The sequence below is a fragment of the Bos grunniens genome, chromosome 22 (genome assembly GCF_055505025.1).
Source record: "Bos grunniens cultivar Pamir isolate PY7600 chromosome 22, Bosgru_T2T1.0, whole genome shotgun sequence".
Classification (NCBI taxonomy): Eukaryota; Metazoa; Chordata; class Mammalia; order Artiodactyla; family Bovidae; genus Bos; species Bos grunniens.
The window spans coordinates 36,256,061-36,274,136 of record NC_141186.1 but is presented as its reverse complement, the minus strand read 5'-3'; the positions used below and the strand labels follow the sequence as shown (position 1 = coordinate 36,274,136).

General features: G+C 40.7%; 1 protein-coding gene across 48 annotated transcripts in view; it reads right to left on the bottom strand.

Moving 5' to 3' along the window:
* The window catches only part of MAGI1 (membrane associated guanylate kinase, WW and PDZ domain containing 1), a 645,902-nt gene that overhangs the window by 125,207 nt on the left and 502,619 nt on the right, over positions 1 to 18,076 (bottom strand). For all 48 annotated transcript variants that reach the window (XM_086366992.1, XM_086366969.1, XM_086366972.1 and 45 more), the window contains one exon: positions 8,203 to 8,322. In XM_086366992.1, the coding sequence (XP_086223118.1) occupies positions 8,203 to 8,322 (120 nt within the window). The remainder of the gene's footprint in view (positions 1 to 8,202; positions 8,323 to 18,076) is intronic.

Genomic DNA, 18,076 nt, shown 5'->3' with positions numbered 1-18,076 from the left:
TCTCATCCCAATACCACCTGCTGATCCTCTGTCCCCACCAACTAGATCAAAGTCTCCAGTATATGTTTTTAGGGAAGCTTGTATCTCTTCCTTCCCAAGGCCCTTTGCTCAGTTTATCAGGCTATTTAATGAAATGATATCTGTCTTTACCTCTAAACTGTAAGCTCCATGAAGGCAGGATCCACATGTGTTTTGTGCACTACGGCATTCCCAAAACAAACATGGTGCCGGGCACACGGTGCCACTCGGTGATTCTCTGCAGAATGAGTAACTGAATCAAGTGGAGATAGCACACACAAAGCCCAGCCCAGGATGCTCAATACCTATACTGCGGATCTGGTTTTTAAGAGCATGACTCATGGCAGTTTCTTTTCAGGCCATCAATTCTATCTGAATTATCTCAGATCCACATCACTTCACTTTGCCACTTGCTTACTCAACACATGATGGTATCATTCATAAAACGCCCATCACTTTCTATTTATTCTTTCTTGACTGACCTGCTCCACTCTACAAATCTATGATCTGCATGCACAGAAGGATAAGAAGCCCATGCTCTGTAAGTAGAGGTTTGTTCTTACTCGTGCCATTTGGCTTTGAATTTAAGACCAGAAAGGGCAAAGTAAGTTAATAGTGTTGTGATCCTGAACAAGGTAAGGGACCGCTTTCTTTCCAGCCTCGGTTCTCATGTAGAAAGACCAGTACTCGTGAAACAGAGTTTTTGCCAGATTAAACTGGATCACATATATAAAGCACTCAGTACTGTGCTTGGCACAATATGAGCATGTAATAAACCCCAGCATCAGTTGTTCCTGATACTCTAAGCAGCTCTAAGATGTAAAATTGGGTATTGTTATCAAAGCACATATTTAAAGAACGTTAACAAAAAGTTACCTTTATTGTGCATCTACCATATGTTGCTACCTACACATTCACTTATTCTGCTGCTGCTGCTAAGTCACTTAAGTCGTGTCCGACTCTGTGCGACCCCGTAGATGGCAGCCCACCAGGCTCCCCCGTCCCTGGGATTCTCCAGGCAAGAATACTGGAGTGGGTTGCCATTTCCTTCTCCAATGCATGAAAATGAAAAGTGAAAGTGAAATTGCTCAGTCGTGTCTGACTCTTAGCGACCCCATGGACTACAGCCTACCAGGCTCCTCCAGCCATGGGATTTTCCAGGCAAGAGTACTGGAGTGGGGTGCCATTGCCTTCTCCCTCACTTATTCTAATCATTAACAATTCTACAGAAAAAAAAAAATAATATTCCCATTTTCAGACGAAGAAACTGACATTCACACACTGCTTAATGACAGCTGGCATTTAAACATGGATCTGTCTTCACTGTCTATGCTCTCGACTCCAGGAATGGTTGGGGATCTCTGAGCAGAAAGTTAACCAAAACGTCCCTGGGCTTGGCTTCCTTGTCTTGAAAGGCAGAGGAACATACAATTGTCATACAGATTTCCTTTGGTTCTTTCATTATCAACAGAGAACACTCCACAGTGGAGTTTGCCAACAGAGCTTATCACAACAGACGGCTGCTGAGGCCTGCCAAAGAACAGGACTCCAGACGGTCTCGTCTTCTTCAATGACAAACAAGAACTCTCTTCACCCCACCTTTATTACTATGTCCCCCCAAAGCAGACCCTTGGCAACTGCCTTTTTGCAGACCTTCTAAGAAGCAGAACAGTACCATTATTGAAGGCTGACAGACATACTCCCTTCCTAATTAGCATGAAGAGATATGCAACACATAACTACAACTGGAAATGTCACATTGGGACTGCACTTCCATGCTGAGGGAAAAGCTTTGCAAGCTCAGAGTGTATAATCAATCAGCCTCTTCTACCCAGAGGCATTTGTAAAACAGGCATGTTTGGAACCACCCTCATTGAACATTCCGCCCTTACAAACTCTCTCCCAGAGAAGTCCCAAGGGCTGGCTGAGGCAGTGACCTGTCGTATTGAGCAAAAATGTCAACAGGAGAAAAAAAAAAAGCAAGGAAAAAAGGAGATGGTGCTTCTGATTTATTTCAAGAATGCCATCCAATAAATGAGCTCAGTGTCGCAATTAAGCTGGGCCAAGGAGGAAAGACACGTTTAGTCTTGTCTTCTGTGTCTTGCCTTGATGTTGACTGCAGCCAGTGACAGAATGAGGAGTTGGCTCAAACTGCAGAGCTGAGACCAATTATGAACTCTACTCATAACTCGTATGCCTTTGTGAGGGGTAATACTTAGGTTCCTTAAACAGTCACAAAGGGCATCTACTCTGTTGGAGGATACACATAATATGCCAGCATTACAGCTGATGGGGGTGGAAAATTCCATCATGGAGCCCCTGACACCCCACACCAATCCTGGCTTTTCCCAGTGTTTCTAATCTAAGCAAACAGTACCAACATCTTTCCAACAGAAGCAGGAGTCATCCTAGGTGGAATATCATCACCTGAATCTTTTATCTCTTCTTCTAATAACTAATACATTAGCAAGTCCACATAAACTTTTCATACCGTTGATATAATAATGTGACACTGCCTTAAAAATGGTGGCTCAGATGGTAAAGAATCTGCCTGTGGGAGATCTAGGTTCGATCCCTGGGTTGGGAAGATCCCCTGGAGAAGGGAATGGCAACCCACTCCAGTATTCTTGCCTGAAGAATCCCATGGACAGAGGTGCCTGGCAGGCTACAGTCTACTAGGAGCTACAGACTACTGTTAGCCCTCTAAGGACAACAATCATGTCTGGTTTTGCTAAACATTTTATCATTAATGGTTAAATGGATGCATGCACAAACTAGTAAGAGAGTCTACAGGAAGAGTATCCATTTCCAAGCAGCAGACTCAGGCAAGATGAGCATTTCAGTCCTGCCTGGGACATGACCTTAGTGAAAGGCATTTGGCCAGATTTGGTCCCCAATTCCCTTTAGTGTCTTAGACATTCTCTTTCTGGACCTCGGTTTTGTTTTCTGAAGAGATGAGCTCTACTGCCTTTCAGTTTAAACTTTTACAACCCTGAAATTCTAAACCCCAAACAAATACTGGACCTGAAAGAATATTCAGAAGGTTATCAGGCCTTGAGGCTTTATTGGTTCACTCTACTTGTCTGCCCTATATATGTCACAGAATGTACATAAAGAAGATCACCTCTCCTCTGTAGTGACATCCTCTTTGGGAGGATTTAAAACTATGTTTTCCAAAAGGAGATTAGCTCTTAAAGATGACCTTAGCTCTCTGAAGTCAGATGACGGAGAAGAGAAAGATCTTCTTGAGTAGGTCCTCAACCATCCTTGCAGAAGCTTTCATTCTAGAACTGCCCTAGAAAATATGGCAGTCATCAGACACATGGGACTATTTAAGGCTAAATTAGTTTAAACTAAATTAATTTTAAAATGCAGCTTCTCAGTCACAAAAATCACATGTGGTCCGTGACTATTGTGTTGGACAGCTCGGAATATTGAACATTTTCATCACTGAAGAAAGTCCTGTTGGATGGCATTGGTTGTACAGGAAGCAAGAAATGATTCCCTGATCTTCCATCTCTAGCACACACGTTCTGACCTTTTCTTGGTTCACACTGCATTTGCTTTCTCGAGATTCAGGCTTTAGGGTCGGTGCTAACACACCTGAACTCATGAGATCCTCTGACAAGCTTCAGATCAAAGGGGACTGACCCTAATGTTAGCGTCAATGGAGCACTCTTGTAGTTCTCTTCTCTGAGCACTCATCACTTCTCTAGAAGCTGTTTAAATTATTTTGCCTCCCAAGACTGACGGGCTGTAGAGACCCTAGAGCCAGATAAGCCTGGGTTTGAATGCCAGCTCTATCTTGGGCTCACCATGTGGAGTTAAAAAAGACAGTGGGCATCTCTGGGCCTCATACTCTTCTTCTGTAAAATGGGGACAAACTGTCCTCAGCTCATAGGATTACTGGATAATTAAGTGAGTTGTTATACATAATGCACTTTGAAAAGCACTCATCATGTATATACTGAACAAACACTGTCAGAAATAAATCACTATGAAGCATAAGCACCTTCAAAGGCAGAGCTACTTTGATCTTCTGCCCCATACATCACACCCTATGCCATGGAAAATGTTGAAATGAACCATGTAGGCACAGAAGGGCTGCCTTTAAAACTGCACTGCCAGGAATTTCCTCTATAAATCCATTCAAAACAGTACAGTGAGACATTTGTACAGAGGTGTTCGCAGCAGTATTGTTTACAAAACATTAAAAGGTGGGGGAAGGAGGCATATTAAATGTCCACCTGCAGGGGGCTAGTTAAATCAACTATATAAATTCATACAATGGGATATTTTGCAGCATTTATAAAGAATGAGGTGGAACTGCGTGGGGTAACTGGAAAGATCTCCAGGATGTGTTAAGTCGACGGACAGCAATACTTAGGTTTATGCCATTTATGTCTATGTTTTCTGAATCTTTGCACCAGACCCTTAACAGAGGTTTCCTGTGAGAAGGAGGAGAATCAACTCAGACTTAAAGATGTTTAAGTTCTTTACTCTAGAAAGAATTCCATAGTGTATATTCATTACTTTTACTTCAAGCTGTTTAAAAGTCTTGCTTTGAAGAGTGATTTGCGTTGCGGTGTTTTCCTCTTTGGAGCCAGGTCAGGACAAGAGGGAAAAAATGTGAGCAAGGGAAATAGACAGTGAGTACCTAGGGAAGTAAATAAAGATATTTTACTGGTAAATCCACTAGTTTACTGACTAGGAGAAGGAGGAGAGAATCCATCCAACAGGGTGGCAATTTGGGGCCAATCGTGTGTGTAAATATAAGAGCTAATGCTGACGGAGAGCTTACGTGTGTCAGACGCTGTGCTCAGCCCTTTCCAATTATTGTCTCATTTAATCCTACCTATGAGAAAGCACTATTATTATCCTCATTTTACCGAAGGGAAAAAGGAGACATGGAGCATTAAGTAACTTGCCAGAGGGCACACAGCTCAGCAGCAAAGGGGCTGAGACTTAAACTCTGGCAGGGCCACAGCCCAGCCTGCAGGCTTGTTAGTGTCCAGTTGACAGAATCCCCATTAAGGGGGCCCAGAGGGGCTCACAAAGATCTCTCCAGCCCTATTCCTGTAACACTATCTGGCATATCATACAAATTCCATTTTGCTTTCACCTTATGAAAGTCAATACAATACATTCCAATTGCTACCAAAAAATTAGGAGCCGTCTTGTACAGCAGGGAAATCATACAGCCAAAAGGTCAAAATGCTGAAGAACACAGGTAAAAGGCTAAAAGACACTGGACCCATATGCAGCATGAGAATTTCAACTCTAAAATAACTGAATGACATTCACAGAAAGACGGATGACTAGACATTTTCTGAAAAACTTTTTCCTGTTGTTGCCCAGCAAGAAGTCGGGTGAAAGTACTAAGGGTCTATTATCACAACTTTTTGGTTACATCAGTATCATCTTGGCATTTCCAGGAAAGAGCATGGGATCTAAAAATCCAACAGCCGGGTCTGTTTCCTGGCTCTCGCCTTCTGGAACCAGCTGCACAACCTTAACAAAGTCCCAAAGTGCTATCTGGTCTAAGCATCCTCATCGAAAAAGCTGGGGATAATAGCTACCTCTGTCAAAGCGATAAAACTAGTGGGGAAAAAAGTGACTCCACCTACGTACCACTTGTAACATAAACACCTCAATAAAATGAGTTGATTTTCTTTTTTGTCCCTGATATGCTGTTACCTAATCACATGCTTTTCTTTTTCAACAAAGTACTCTTTGGCTTTGCACAGCCACTCCCACCCTTAACCTCTCCAAACATGCAAATGAATATTTTTTATATTCTGGATTAAAGCTCCTCTGATGGTCATAATAAGTGATTTCAGACAGGACAACTCACTTTCTTACAGCAAAGAGGATCCAACACTTGCTCTCTTCTTAGCCACGTGAATTTTTAACCATATTCACATTTACAAAAGAACACACTGAAGAAGCTCTTGGTATATCCACTGAGCCCCCATCCCTTTTCTAACCTCACAACTAGGTCAATTCTTTTTATTGGAGGATAAATACTTTACAATATTGTGATGGCTTCTGCCATTCATCAACATGAATCAGCCATAGGTATACATAGGTCCCCTTCCTCTTAAACCGCCTTTCCATCTCCCTTCCCATCCCAGCCCTCTAGGTTGTCACAGAGCACCAGCTTTGGGTTCCCTGTGTCATACCACTGGCTATCTATTTTCCATATGATAATGTATATGTTTCAATGCTACTTTCTCAAATCATCCCACCCTCTCCTTCCCTCAGTTTTTCCAAAAGTCTGTCCTTTATGTCTGCGTCTCCTTTGCTACCCTGCAAATAGGATCAGAGGTATTATCTGTCTAGATTCCATATATGTGCATTAATATACGATATTAGTCTCACTCTTTCTGACTTACTTCACTCTTCATCCATGTCATTATTTCACTCTTCATCCATTTCATTAGAACGGACTCAAATGCATTTCTTTTTATTGCTGAGTAATATTCCATTGTATATATGAACCAGTCTGAACAAATCATTCTTCCTTGGGGCACTCTCAGATCTCCCAGCCCACCAACCCCCAGTCAAATCCCAATACTTCAAGGAAACGACAACAATGGATAACGATGGCTCAGACGATAAAGAATCTGCCTGCAATGCAGGAGACCTGGGTTCGATCCCTGGGGTGGGAAGACCCCCTGGAGAAGGGAATGGCTACTCACTCCAGTATTCTGATCTGGAGAATTCCATGGACAGAGGAGCCTGACAGGCTACAGTCCATGGAGTTGCAAAGGGCTGGACATGACTGAGCGACTTTCACAACAATGGATAACCAGCAATACTCAAAGCAAATCTTCTTGTATTCACAATCAGGAATCTCATTAATATCTACCTAATGTTAAATGTATATTCAAAATTTGGACATGAACAGTAGGCACAAAGTTAACATTCTTCCCTGTCCCCACTGCAAAAAGTGCCCCTGAAACAGAGCAATTATCACGTCAGAGTTATAATGCCCCTAAGAAAATTAGTCTATTTTGTATTCATCCTTTGTTTTTAAATCTCATCTGCAAAATGCCACTGTGTTCGTCCCATAAATCCAGATTTTGAGAGTTTCTAAAAAGTACACAAAACTTAATAACTTGATCCAGTTATTAACAGTATCATAGTATATCCTTCTGTCTCAAATAATGACACTCAACAAAACAATCAAGCTATAACACTGTCTTCAGAAGATGTAAGTTTAATTTTCTCCCCACATTAGGCTTTGATCCCATCCTACAGATTTACTTTCACCTATGTGAAATGATTTATACTCATGTTATTCAACACAGTCATGTTTTGAAATATTAAAAAATGTTTATTCAAAAAGACCTAGTTAAATAAATTATGGTCCACGTATTCAGGAGATTACTTACTCACTTAAAAAAGAAAACAAAAAGCACTCTAGTACTGAACCTCAAAGACTCAGAAGACATACTTTCATGATATAAAAGAGTAAGATGCCAACTAGCATATATACCTTCTATAAGGGAAGATATGAGAACACATGTATGAAACAAATACATGTATGTGGACACTTGCATATATGTGTTTGTATTTACATTAAAAAAAAAAAAAACTTCAGAAGAGTAATCAGAAATGAATAACACCGGTTTTAGTATCTGGGGAAAAGAGAAATGGAAATTAGGCAGGTGGAAGATAGATCTAGGAAAGAGCTTACTTACTGAATACTTCTGAAATATTCTGCTTTGAAATATTCCATGAAAATGTATCATCTATTCCAAAATATATTAAACATCAATTGGTGGTACAAATGACATTCCAGTCCTTTTGAGACTAAAACACCACCACCTATAACGTCACATTTTATGCTATGAGTCTTCTTCCTCTTCTTTCTAATACCATACATACCCATATTAAACACACACACACACGCCCACACTCACACATGCCCGCATTTAAATCAACAAATTAAAGGAGAAAAATCCTGGAGGAAAAAAAAAATCAAAAGTATTTTTAAAGAGTTCCACAAAGCCTTATTCCATATATTTTGTTATTATTAATCCCATTAAGGTGAACTGCCATCTCCTACAGATGTTTAGACTTCACTAGTCCACAGAACATCTCTGCCTCAATGGCCCAGGATCCTCTGCGGTGCCCAGCAGAGAGGCACACTCATTGCTGCCATACAGATCAGCTCACCTTCATAGGTGCCAACTTCTAGAAGAGTCCCGCTCTGCTCGAGGTCCAAGAACTCCTTCACAGTCAGAAAGTTATAGTCCACGCCAGGCACCTCTCCTTCTCTGGGAGACCGGGTTGTGCCTGTGGCAGACAAGACAAAAGGCACAAGAAAACATCAGTCCACTGAAAGAGGAAGCGCCCCATCCAGGTGTAATTAAAATAACCAGTTCAGTAAGTACCTAAGCTGACAGACCCACCTACTGAGACAGGGAGCTGGCAAAGGTAATGTCTTTCTAGCAGAAAAGCATCCTGACTTTCATCCTCTCGAGCCTGGGCCCCTCAAATACCAGAAAGAGAAAACCAAACACAGCAAGGCAGCCCAGGGAGATTTTTATCACTGAAAAAAATGATGAATGCACTGAATGAAAAGGGTGAACTGTATTTTATACAGACAACATTCACAATCAGCAGCTTTTAGGGCTCCAGTAAATTCTAAAAACATTATCCACCTTAAGCTCAGCCTAAGGGGTTTATATTTTTATCACAGGCCTTGAAATTCTTGTGTTCCTCAATATATCCGGCAACTTCCAATGTAATAAGCCCTTTGAAGAAAATGACACCCGCTGCATAAACACATCACTAGAGAAATTCAATTGCCCAAGATCTGTGGCTGGATACCTCCCAGGGATCAAAATGTTGCTGTGTCTCCATGTAATTAATATGTTTGGCAAAAAGAGGCCACCCGTAAGTTCTGACAGGAGAAAAAGGACACTGCTTTCGGCAGAAAATTCTCCCCCTGAATTAACCTCATCATGCATTCAAAGACTCATAAATATAACAATTCTTCTTACGAAATAACACAGGCCCTCTAGAATATTTAAGTCACCCAGCTGAGGTGCTGGGCGAAAGACCTGTCATTTTAGCCCACTCAACCTCGATCAAAAGTGTGGAAGGAGTGTGGTTTACACTCAAACTAAAAAAAGAAAAGAAACCATAAGCAATTTCGGAGTACATACTAGAAATCTACATTAAATGGTAGGGGAGATTAAAAAAAAAAAAAGCAAAATTCATGATTTCTGCTCCAACATTTAAGTTAGGTAAGGCATACAACCAGCATGGGTTCACTCTGCAAGGCACACTTACCCATAGTGCTATTAAGTCATTTTTAAAAATATAATAAGTAGGAATTTTTCCCCTTAGTCCTAGTTCTAATTCTCCCTAAAAAGCAATTACATAACCAACTTATGTTGTCTCCAGTGTTCATGGCAGAACACAGTCTCTGGTTACCTGCCCATGTGAATTCCCATGCATCTACAATGGATATCCAGAATTCTCTTACGTCAAGAAGTCAACACTTCTTACATATTTTACTCAAGCAAAACATTTTTAAACAAGTCCAATTTTTCTAATATCTGAAGTCTGAGTGTTACAAAAAGCTGCAAATTGCCCATAGTACCAGTTATGTTACAAATGTTTGCTTGTCATGCTCAGCACACCAGGACTTTCTGGTATAGAAGCCTGCTTGTGTAGTGTCCAAAAGTCTATTCTTAAACTGTTTCCTAAGTTGTTTCCATTTCTTGCTTCCCTGGCAGACTATGACACCCTTGAGGTACTTTACAATGTTTAAATTTACATCTCGGGTGTCAGGCATACAGTGGGTACTCCAGAAGCATAAAGAGTACCGTATACTGCTGTGGAGGAGGTACACACAGAAAGGGAATGATGAATTCATGGTCTGTCTGGTTCCTGAGCTTCTGCTGTTTCTCCGTTTCCTAATCTGTGAAATAAGGACAATAAACTACCTATAAGTTTGTTGCGTGTATTGAATAAGACAAGGCTTTTAAAAGGCCTAGCTCAGTACCTGCTACCAGATACACAGTTTATGTTATTACAGAATGAAATGAGTTGGTATTATAGTTCAAATTATATACATAATTGAGCTTCCCTGGTGGCTCAGATGGTAAAGAATCTGCATGCAATGCAGAAGACCCTGCTTTGATCCCTGGTTGGGAAAGATCCCCTGAAGAAGGGAATGGCAATACACTCCAGTACTCTTGCCTAGAAACTTGCCATGAACGAGAAGCTTGGCGAGCTATAGTCCATGGGGTGGCAAAGAGTCAGACATGACTGAGAGACTAACACTTTCACCCTTTTCAGTGTCCAGTTGAGAAAAAAAATCAAGGCACAGACAAGAACAATAGGACGGAGGTGATAAGAAGCCATGAGATTTCTATTATGAATGGTGAACACTTTAAACAGCTGTAAGAGAGTATACAGGATAGATGTGTTCAAAGTACATCAACTCATCAGGCCAGGCTAGGTTTAGATTTTAAAGACAGAAACCTCTGATGGAGTGTGTAAGAAAAACAGAAGAATAAGTAGCACATCCCTGGGCAAACGGGATGTGCTACTTACAGACATCAAGAAGATGGGGGAATGGTGTATAAGGGAAAAAAAATTAAGAGTTCACTTCTGAATATGTGAAAGCTTGAGATGCCTATCAGACACCTTGGGTGTAGAGAGCTCTGGACAGCTGAATATGTAAACCAAAAAACAGATGGGTGGCTGGGCCCTAAATTTGAGAGTTATCACTAAACCACTGGCATTTGAAGGCAAGAGAGAGAATCTAGGGGGAGAGACAGTATAGAAAAGGCAGTCAAGAAGTCTGACTTAAACACAAAAACTTTACAATTTTTGGAAACTAAGAAGAGGAAAAGATCCTCAGAGGAGATGAAGAGGCAGCTGTCAACAAAGCAGGAGCAGAGGAGGAGGGTGTGATGTCTCAGAGCCAAGTGCAGAAGCTGTTCAGCCAGCTATTTGGAAAACACGAAGTCTGCATGCATCATACTGGGAAATTCCCGTGTAGGGCAAGAACAGAACCTCTTTGAAACTTGCTGTGAAAGAATCTGTCTTAAATATGTTCTATATGGCAACTCTCACACTCAAGTCTCCATACCAAAATTCTATTAACTAAATCCATCCCTCCATTCCCAGCGCCCCCAAATGCAGGTAAATGAGGAAGACCAAACAGAAGATCTGTTTGTTTGTTTTTTTAAAGTCTTCCACACCAGACAATATTTTGGTTTTTTCTCCCCTTCCTATAATCATCTTATCGTTGACATTTCTTCCAGTCATGTTTTCTGAAACAATCTGTCAGAGTAACTGTTGAGACAACATTAACCTCTGGGACTTAATTTCCTGAAAGGATTGAAAATAATCAAGAACTTGGGGGAAAATGGTACATTGTAGAGGAAAAATGAAAACATGCAGACACCATTTTCCCTTGGAAATAAATACGCTTAGAATGGCCTTTAAACAGCAGGGGAAGGGGATGGGGGAAGATTCATCTCCACCCACAAAACCTTCAGGGTTTACTACCCAGACAAAACCTTTCCTCTCTGCAGACCAGCAGGAGCTTACTGGAGTTATCCTCTGAGCAACCGGCCCTGGGCCTGGTCCACATGATCAGGCTCCCATTCAGAGATGCTAGGCAGAAAGGGCCTGGGAGGGGACCCCGCCCTCTCTTTTCTTTCAGCAGAATGACAGGCTGCCTGCTGGACACACGCCTGGCAGATGGCATTTCAAAGGTTTTTCAGGAGCCATCTGGGGTGGGTACAATTATTACAAACCACACTTCTAACAAAGCCAGAAGGGTTACTTCCTGGCAGAAGAGAAGTAAAACAAATTCTACCATGTTTCTCAGGGACAACGTATTTTAAAGAAACCAGCAGGCTGACACATGGAAGTGGCTTCCAGCTTACTATACCGTCTTTTGTTGGTCCAGCTAGAAACCAGGGCAACAATATCTTGCAGCTACCATGTCTGAACAAACAAACAGAGCTCACCCCTGGCCTTCCAAAAGAAAGAAGAGATAACCAAACACTAGGAAAAAAGGACAGCTTCCACTTATTTGATGCTTACCTATATCTTAGGTAAAGTGTTCAACAGTTAATCAACAGTGCTATAGCTAATCTTTCTCAGAAACACAGAAGGATTGCTATTATACTCACTTTTTTAAAGATGAGGAAGCTGACACCTAGAGAAGCAAAGTAACCTTCCCAAGGTCACATACAACTCAGCTGGGGAAAGCTATGATTTGAAAGTTAGGCAATCTGACTTTAGTCATTTGAAATCATTGTTGTCCAAAAGAACGTTCTGCCGTATGGGAAATGTTTCATAGACGTGAGTCTAAGATGGTAGCCACGAGCCACATCTGGTTATTATTATTATTTTTATTAAATACATTTCAGGTGCACAGCATTAAAGTTCAACACGTGTACACATGTAGCTATTGATATGTGGCTAACGTGACAGAGGAACTGAACGGAAATTTTATCTAATGTTAATTACTTTAGATTTAAAGAGGCACATGTGGCTAGCGGCAACTGGATTGGCCAGTGCATTTCTAAACCAGGAGGGCGTTTCCAGTACTATGTTCACTACCATGCCCGCAAAGCACTTTCAGCTTTTGAAATAAAAATAAGAACCATATCAAATTGCTTGAGAAGGAAATGGCAACCCACTCCAGTATTCTTGTCTGGGAAATGCCATGGACACAGGAGCCTGGCAAACAACAGTCCACAGGGTCACAGAGAGTCAGACATGACTTACCGACTTAACAACAACAGTCAAACGGCAGAATCTTGTCCTCACACAGGAAACTCATCCTTTAAAAGCCTCTTATCTGCTTTGAAAAATGACAGTCAAGCTTTATGTTTCTTTTGGATATGGTATCTTGGGAAAAAAGTCTTCCTAGATATTTGTGCCATCACTTTTGGCAGCCAAAACAAAAACCAAAAGCAACAAGATCAAAACAAAAGCAGTCCTCCAAAATACATACACACACACAAAGTGAGTTCTTGTGAACATAGGAATGAGTAAATGAAATATGGTAGATCTGCCCTTAGGAAATTTTTTTTTCCTCTGTAAAGAAGTACTAGTTAGATGCCCAAGCAGTTATGAGAAAGAATATCTATAATATACAGTTAAGTAACATAAAGTATAAAAATAATCACTGCATTTTACTGAAAAAGAGAAAAGAAAGCCCTATGGGTGCTACATGTTTTCTGAGTTAATAAATAGTTAAATGGACGGAGAAGGCAATGGCACCCCACTCCAGTACTCTTGCCTGGAGAATCCCATGGACGGAGGAGCCTGGTGGGCTGCAGTCCATGTAGTCGCTAAGGGTCGGACATGACTGAGCGACTTCCCTTTCACTTTTCACTTTCACGCATTGGAGAAGGAAATGGCAACCCACTCCAGTGTTCTTGCCTGGAGAATCCCGGGGACGGGGAGCCTGGTGGGCTGCCGTCTATGGGGTCGCACAGAGTTGGACATGACTGAAGTGACGCAGCAGCAGCAGCAAATGGATGGAATAAATCCTTAACAGCGGTAACCAGAAGAGGGTGGGTGCAGAAATGGGAGGAGAAAAAAAAATTGTTTCTTTACATCCCTCTGAATTGTACCACTGTGCTTGTAGTTAGCTGTTTTGGTATTTTATAAATCGAATAAAATAATAAAATAATCCTGAAAGTCCTGATTGTTAGGCATCCTACTCAAACAACTTCGATATTAGCTTAATCCTTGCAAGAACATGCCAAAGAATAGAGGCTCCAACTGAATCAACACATAATACGTCCCAAGGTTTCCAACTATAGAAAGCTAGCATCAAGGTCCTCACTACTTGCCTTTAGCTATGAATAGGTTGTGGTTGTTCAGTCGCTCAGTTGTATCCGACACTTTGCGACCTAAAGTTAGGAGAAGGTGGCAATATTTTTCTGCCTGATTTTGGTTTTTAAATTTCAAATCATTCATCACTTACACAGAGTCTTTTTTAAGTGTTAAAATTTAACAAAATGTGCACCAGAGAAGTGAATACTATCAGCCTTTTCTGCACCAGATAAATGAATTTGAGCTCTGCCCTGCTGACTGTCTCAGTACGAATTAGCAGTACCCAAAAAAGTTTGCCTCCAAAGCTTGAGTGGCTGCTTGCTTCTTGGGCACATTGTATGGTTCATAAACTTTCAGTGTACCTGGCACGAGGGAATCTTGATGAGGAAATCAAAAAACTACCTTCCTTATCATCAAGCTCCACAAACTACGGCTACAGAGAACGAGATGGTTGGATAGCATTACCGAATCCATGGATTCGAGTTTAAGCAAACTGAGAGACAGTGAAGGACAGGGAAGCCTGGTGTGCTGCAGTCCATGGCGGGGCAGAATCTCACACAACAGTCACTGAACAACAAATGGCTACAGAAACAAAACCAGATTTGGAGCTCATCTGCATTCTCGCCTTATTTCTAGAATTTCTTTTGAAATATCCAGTTCAAGCCAGAAAAAAAAATTTAGAAATGAAACACTAATATGCTATTTCCTACTGCTAAGTGTTCCCAATGCCATTAAGTTTCAAGGCAAGTCATCACTTCAACTGGCCTCAAGGCCAGACTGCTAGTAGAGGGATCATTACTAAGAGTAAATTGTTAATACTCAATGGGATCATCTGATGTTAACTTCATCTGGGTTTTGCTTATCTAAATGTAACGAGACTTTCAAAAATCATAGTCACTCCATCTGCTTACAGGTTAAGAAAACAAGTGTTTACGTTGCTTGAAATTCATTAGATATCCAAGATAACCTCATAGTCTTTATTCTTTAGTTGCCAGAGATACAGTAGAGTAGAACATGTTTTTTCCCCAAATTCACTAAGTTACCTACCACTCACACAATTTTTCCCCAGTGGCTCAGTGGAAAAAATCTGCCTGCAATGCAGGAGCCACAGGTTCGATCCCTAGGTCGGAAAGATCCCCTCAGGGAGGGCATGGCTACTCACTCCAGTATTCTTGCCTGGAGAGTCCCATGGACAGAGGAACCTTGCAGGCTACAGTCCCTGGGGTCACTAAGAGTTGAAAACGACTGAAGTGACTTGGCATGCACGCACACGGTTTGTGCCATATCTTGAGATCAAAAGAAATGCTTAACTGCTATATACCTATTAGAATGGGCTTTTTAAAAAAAACTTACAGTACCAGATGCTAGTGAAAACATGGAGCAACTGGAACTTTTTAATACATTGTTGGTAAGGATGCAAAATGGTACAGCCACTTGAAAAAGAGTTTGGCAGCTTGTTAAAAAGTTAAACACAAATCTACATAGGACCCCCAAATCATACTCCTAAATATTTATCCTCAATAAATGAAAACTCACATTTATACAAAAACCTATATACAAATGTTTAAGCAGCTCTACACATAATCAGCCCCAAACAGACAGACAACCTGAATGTGCTTCAATTGACAATTGGATACACAGTGTAAAGTCCTTACAATGAACTCAACAACAGTTTAAATGTACACAACAATGTGGATTAATCCCAAATACATTTTAATAAGTGTAAAAAAAAAAAAAAAAAAAAGCCAGACTCAAAAGGTTAGATACTGCATATTCCATTTCAGTGATAGTCTATAAAAGGCAAAACTACAATAGAGATGGAGAATAAACCAGCTGTTGCCAAGTGTATGGTTGACGTTGACTGCAAGGGGGCAGCACCAGGGAATGGGAGGAGTGGAGAGGGTTTGAGGAGGCAGAAAAGTTCTGTATCCTGATTGCGGTGGAAGGTGAAGGACAATGTACTTCTCAAAACCTATAGAACTGTACACGACAAAGAGCAGATTTTACTGTTATAAAACTTCAAAAAGGAAACACTTAGCATTACCTACAATGAACAATCAGTTCCAGCCTGTCATAAACAACTAAAAATAAATACAACAAAAATAAAATTGGTTCATTTTATTTAGAGTCTTAGGCTCTGAGCCTGAAGTCCACATTCTCTCATTACAAAGGGAGATTAACAAACATTAGAGATTTATTAGCTCCAAACTGAGACTTTCTCCTTAACACAATTACAAGCATTTTATTTTTAATTACAGAGAGTCATATGCTCAGTATTAGATTAGATCTTTAAGTAGCATCAAGAACACTGCTTAAAATCATCTCACTTCATCACGGAAGTCATGCTGGGAACCACTAGGACTAGTTCTCTACCAACCAGGAAAACCCAGGACAGACATTGGAGCCTCTAGTTTTTAAGGTGGAAAACAGCAGTTTCAGAGTCCTACTCCATCACCTTACTCTCTAAAGAATTTAGGTTGATCCATCTAAGTCTCAGCTTCCTCACCTACATTGAGGGTGGAAAAAAATAAAACCATCAAAATTTAAGACAACAATTTTAAGTAGTAAAAACACCTATACCTCTGGGCTTTGTGCAGGCACAAAGGGAGACAAGGTATGTGCCACTCCCATCACGGTGTCCAGCGGGGACAGAGTACCCGAAACAAACAAGTAGGTGATGAGCAGCTGACTTGGATTTGGCTAGCTGGGAAACTCGGAGGTGAGTTTCATCAACACTCTTGGAGATATGTTCAAGGAGAAAAACCTCTCTGCATATGATTTAAATACATTACATATTATTTTGTTTTCCTACCAGATATTCTCACAGTCAAACCTGCGTCATTTCTGGCCCTCAGTTAATGCAACCTTCTTTACCCCGGCTAGGAGATCATCTGCCTATTTACCATGTCCACCCCATCTATTTCATTTCAACATAAAAATGAAAGGAACGTATGTCCTACAACTAAGCGATCTTTACGTTTTTTAAAAATGGAAGGAAGGTGTGTCCTACAACTAAGCGATCATTATGTTTTTACCCTGTAGGGATAAGTCCTAACTCTTTGGCTCCAATTCATGAATGCTCGTGTCCTCTTGTCACCATCTCAGAAATACAAATCTTGTAGCATGTACCATAACAAACATTTTTCTATGAGTACATGCCCTTTTCTAGGGAGCCTGACCAACCACAAGGGTGTAAATCCCCTTCCTCCCCAGAGATTTAGAAACAATGTATCTACTAATACTGACCACAAAGCCTTGCATGTCTAATAGACTCAAAACACTAGTGACTTTTCTATGGCGCCTTAATCATGGCTTTAGGCACCCAAATGTGGAGCCCCTTGAATAGCTAGTGGGTGTTTCCTCCTGGATAAAAAGCACTTGCTTTTACTGAAACTTTTGTATTACCAGGGCTGCCAGTGAACAGGAGGCAGGAACAGAGAACTGAGGACAGAAGACCAATAGACCTTTTCTCCTAAGAGAATGTGTTCATGTTTAAAGTCAGTCCATCAACAGATGAATGGCTAAAGAAAATGTGATATATATACATAAAATGGAATACTACTCAGTCATAAAAAGGAATGAAATAATGCCATTTGCACTAACAAGGATGGACCTAGACATTCTCCAGTGGAGTAAATCAGACAGAGAAAGACAAATATCACTTGATCTCTCTCACATGTGGGACCTAAAAAAATTATACAAACAACAAGGACCTACTGTATAGCACAGGGAACTATAACTATATTCAATGTCTTACAATAACCTATAACGGAGAAGAATCTGAGAAAGAATGCATACATACATATACATACTTACAGATATATATATGTATAACAAAATCGCTTTGCTGTATACCTAAACATCATAAATCAACTATACCTCAATTTTTAATAATCAGGAAAAGAACAAAATATTTAAAACAAGTGCCATGCTTGTGTCCTTTTAAATCCAATAAATAGTCAAACAAAAACAACCCTATAGTTATTATTATTGTCCCCACTTCACAGGTGACAGAATAGGCACATAGAGATGAAGTGACTTGCCAAAAATTACACAGTTGCTAAGTGGCAGAGCCAGGATTTGAACTCAAGACTTTATTTCCACAGGGCAGCAAAAACCCCTGTATATGAAGAAAGCACTGGGTACAGGAACAAACTAGTGGGAGGAGGGAGACAGCTTAGTTTTCATAGCTCTTCATCTCTGTCCTCATCAAACAAAACGAAGG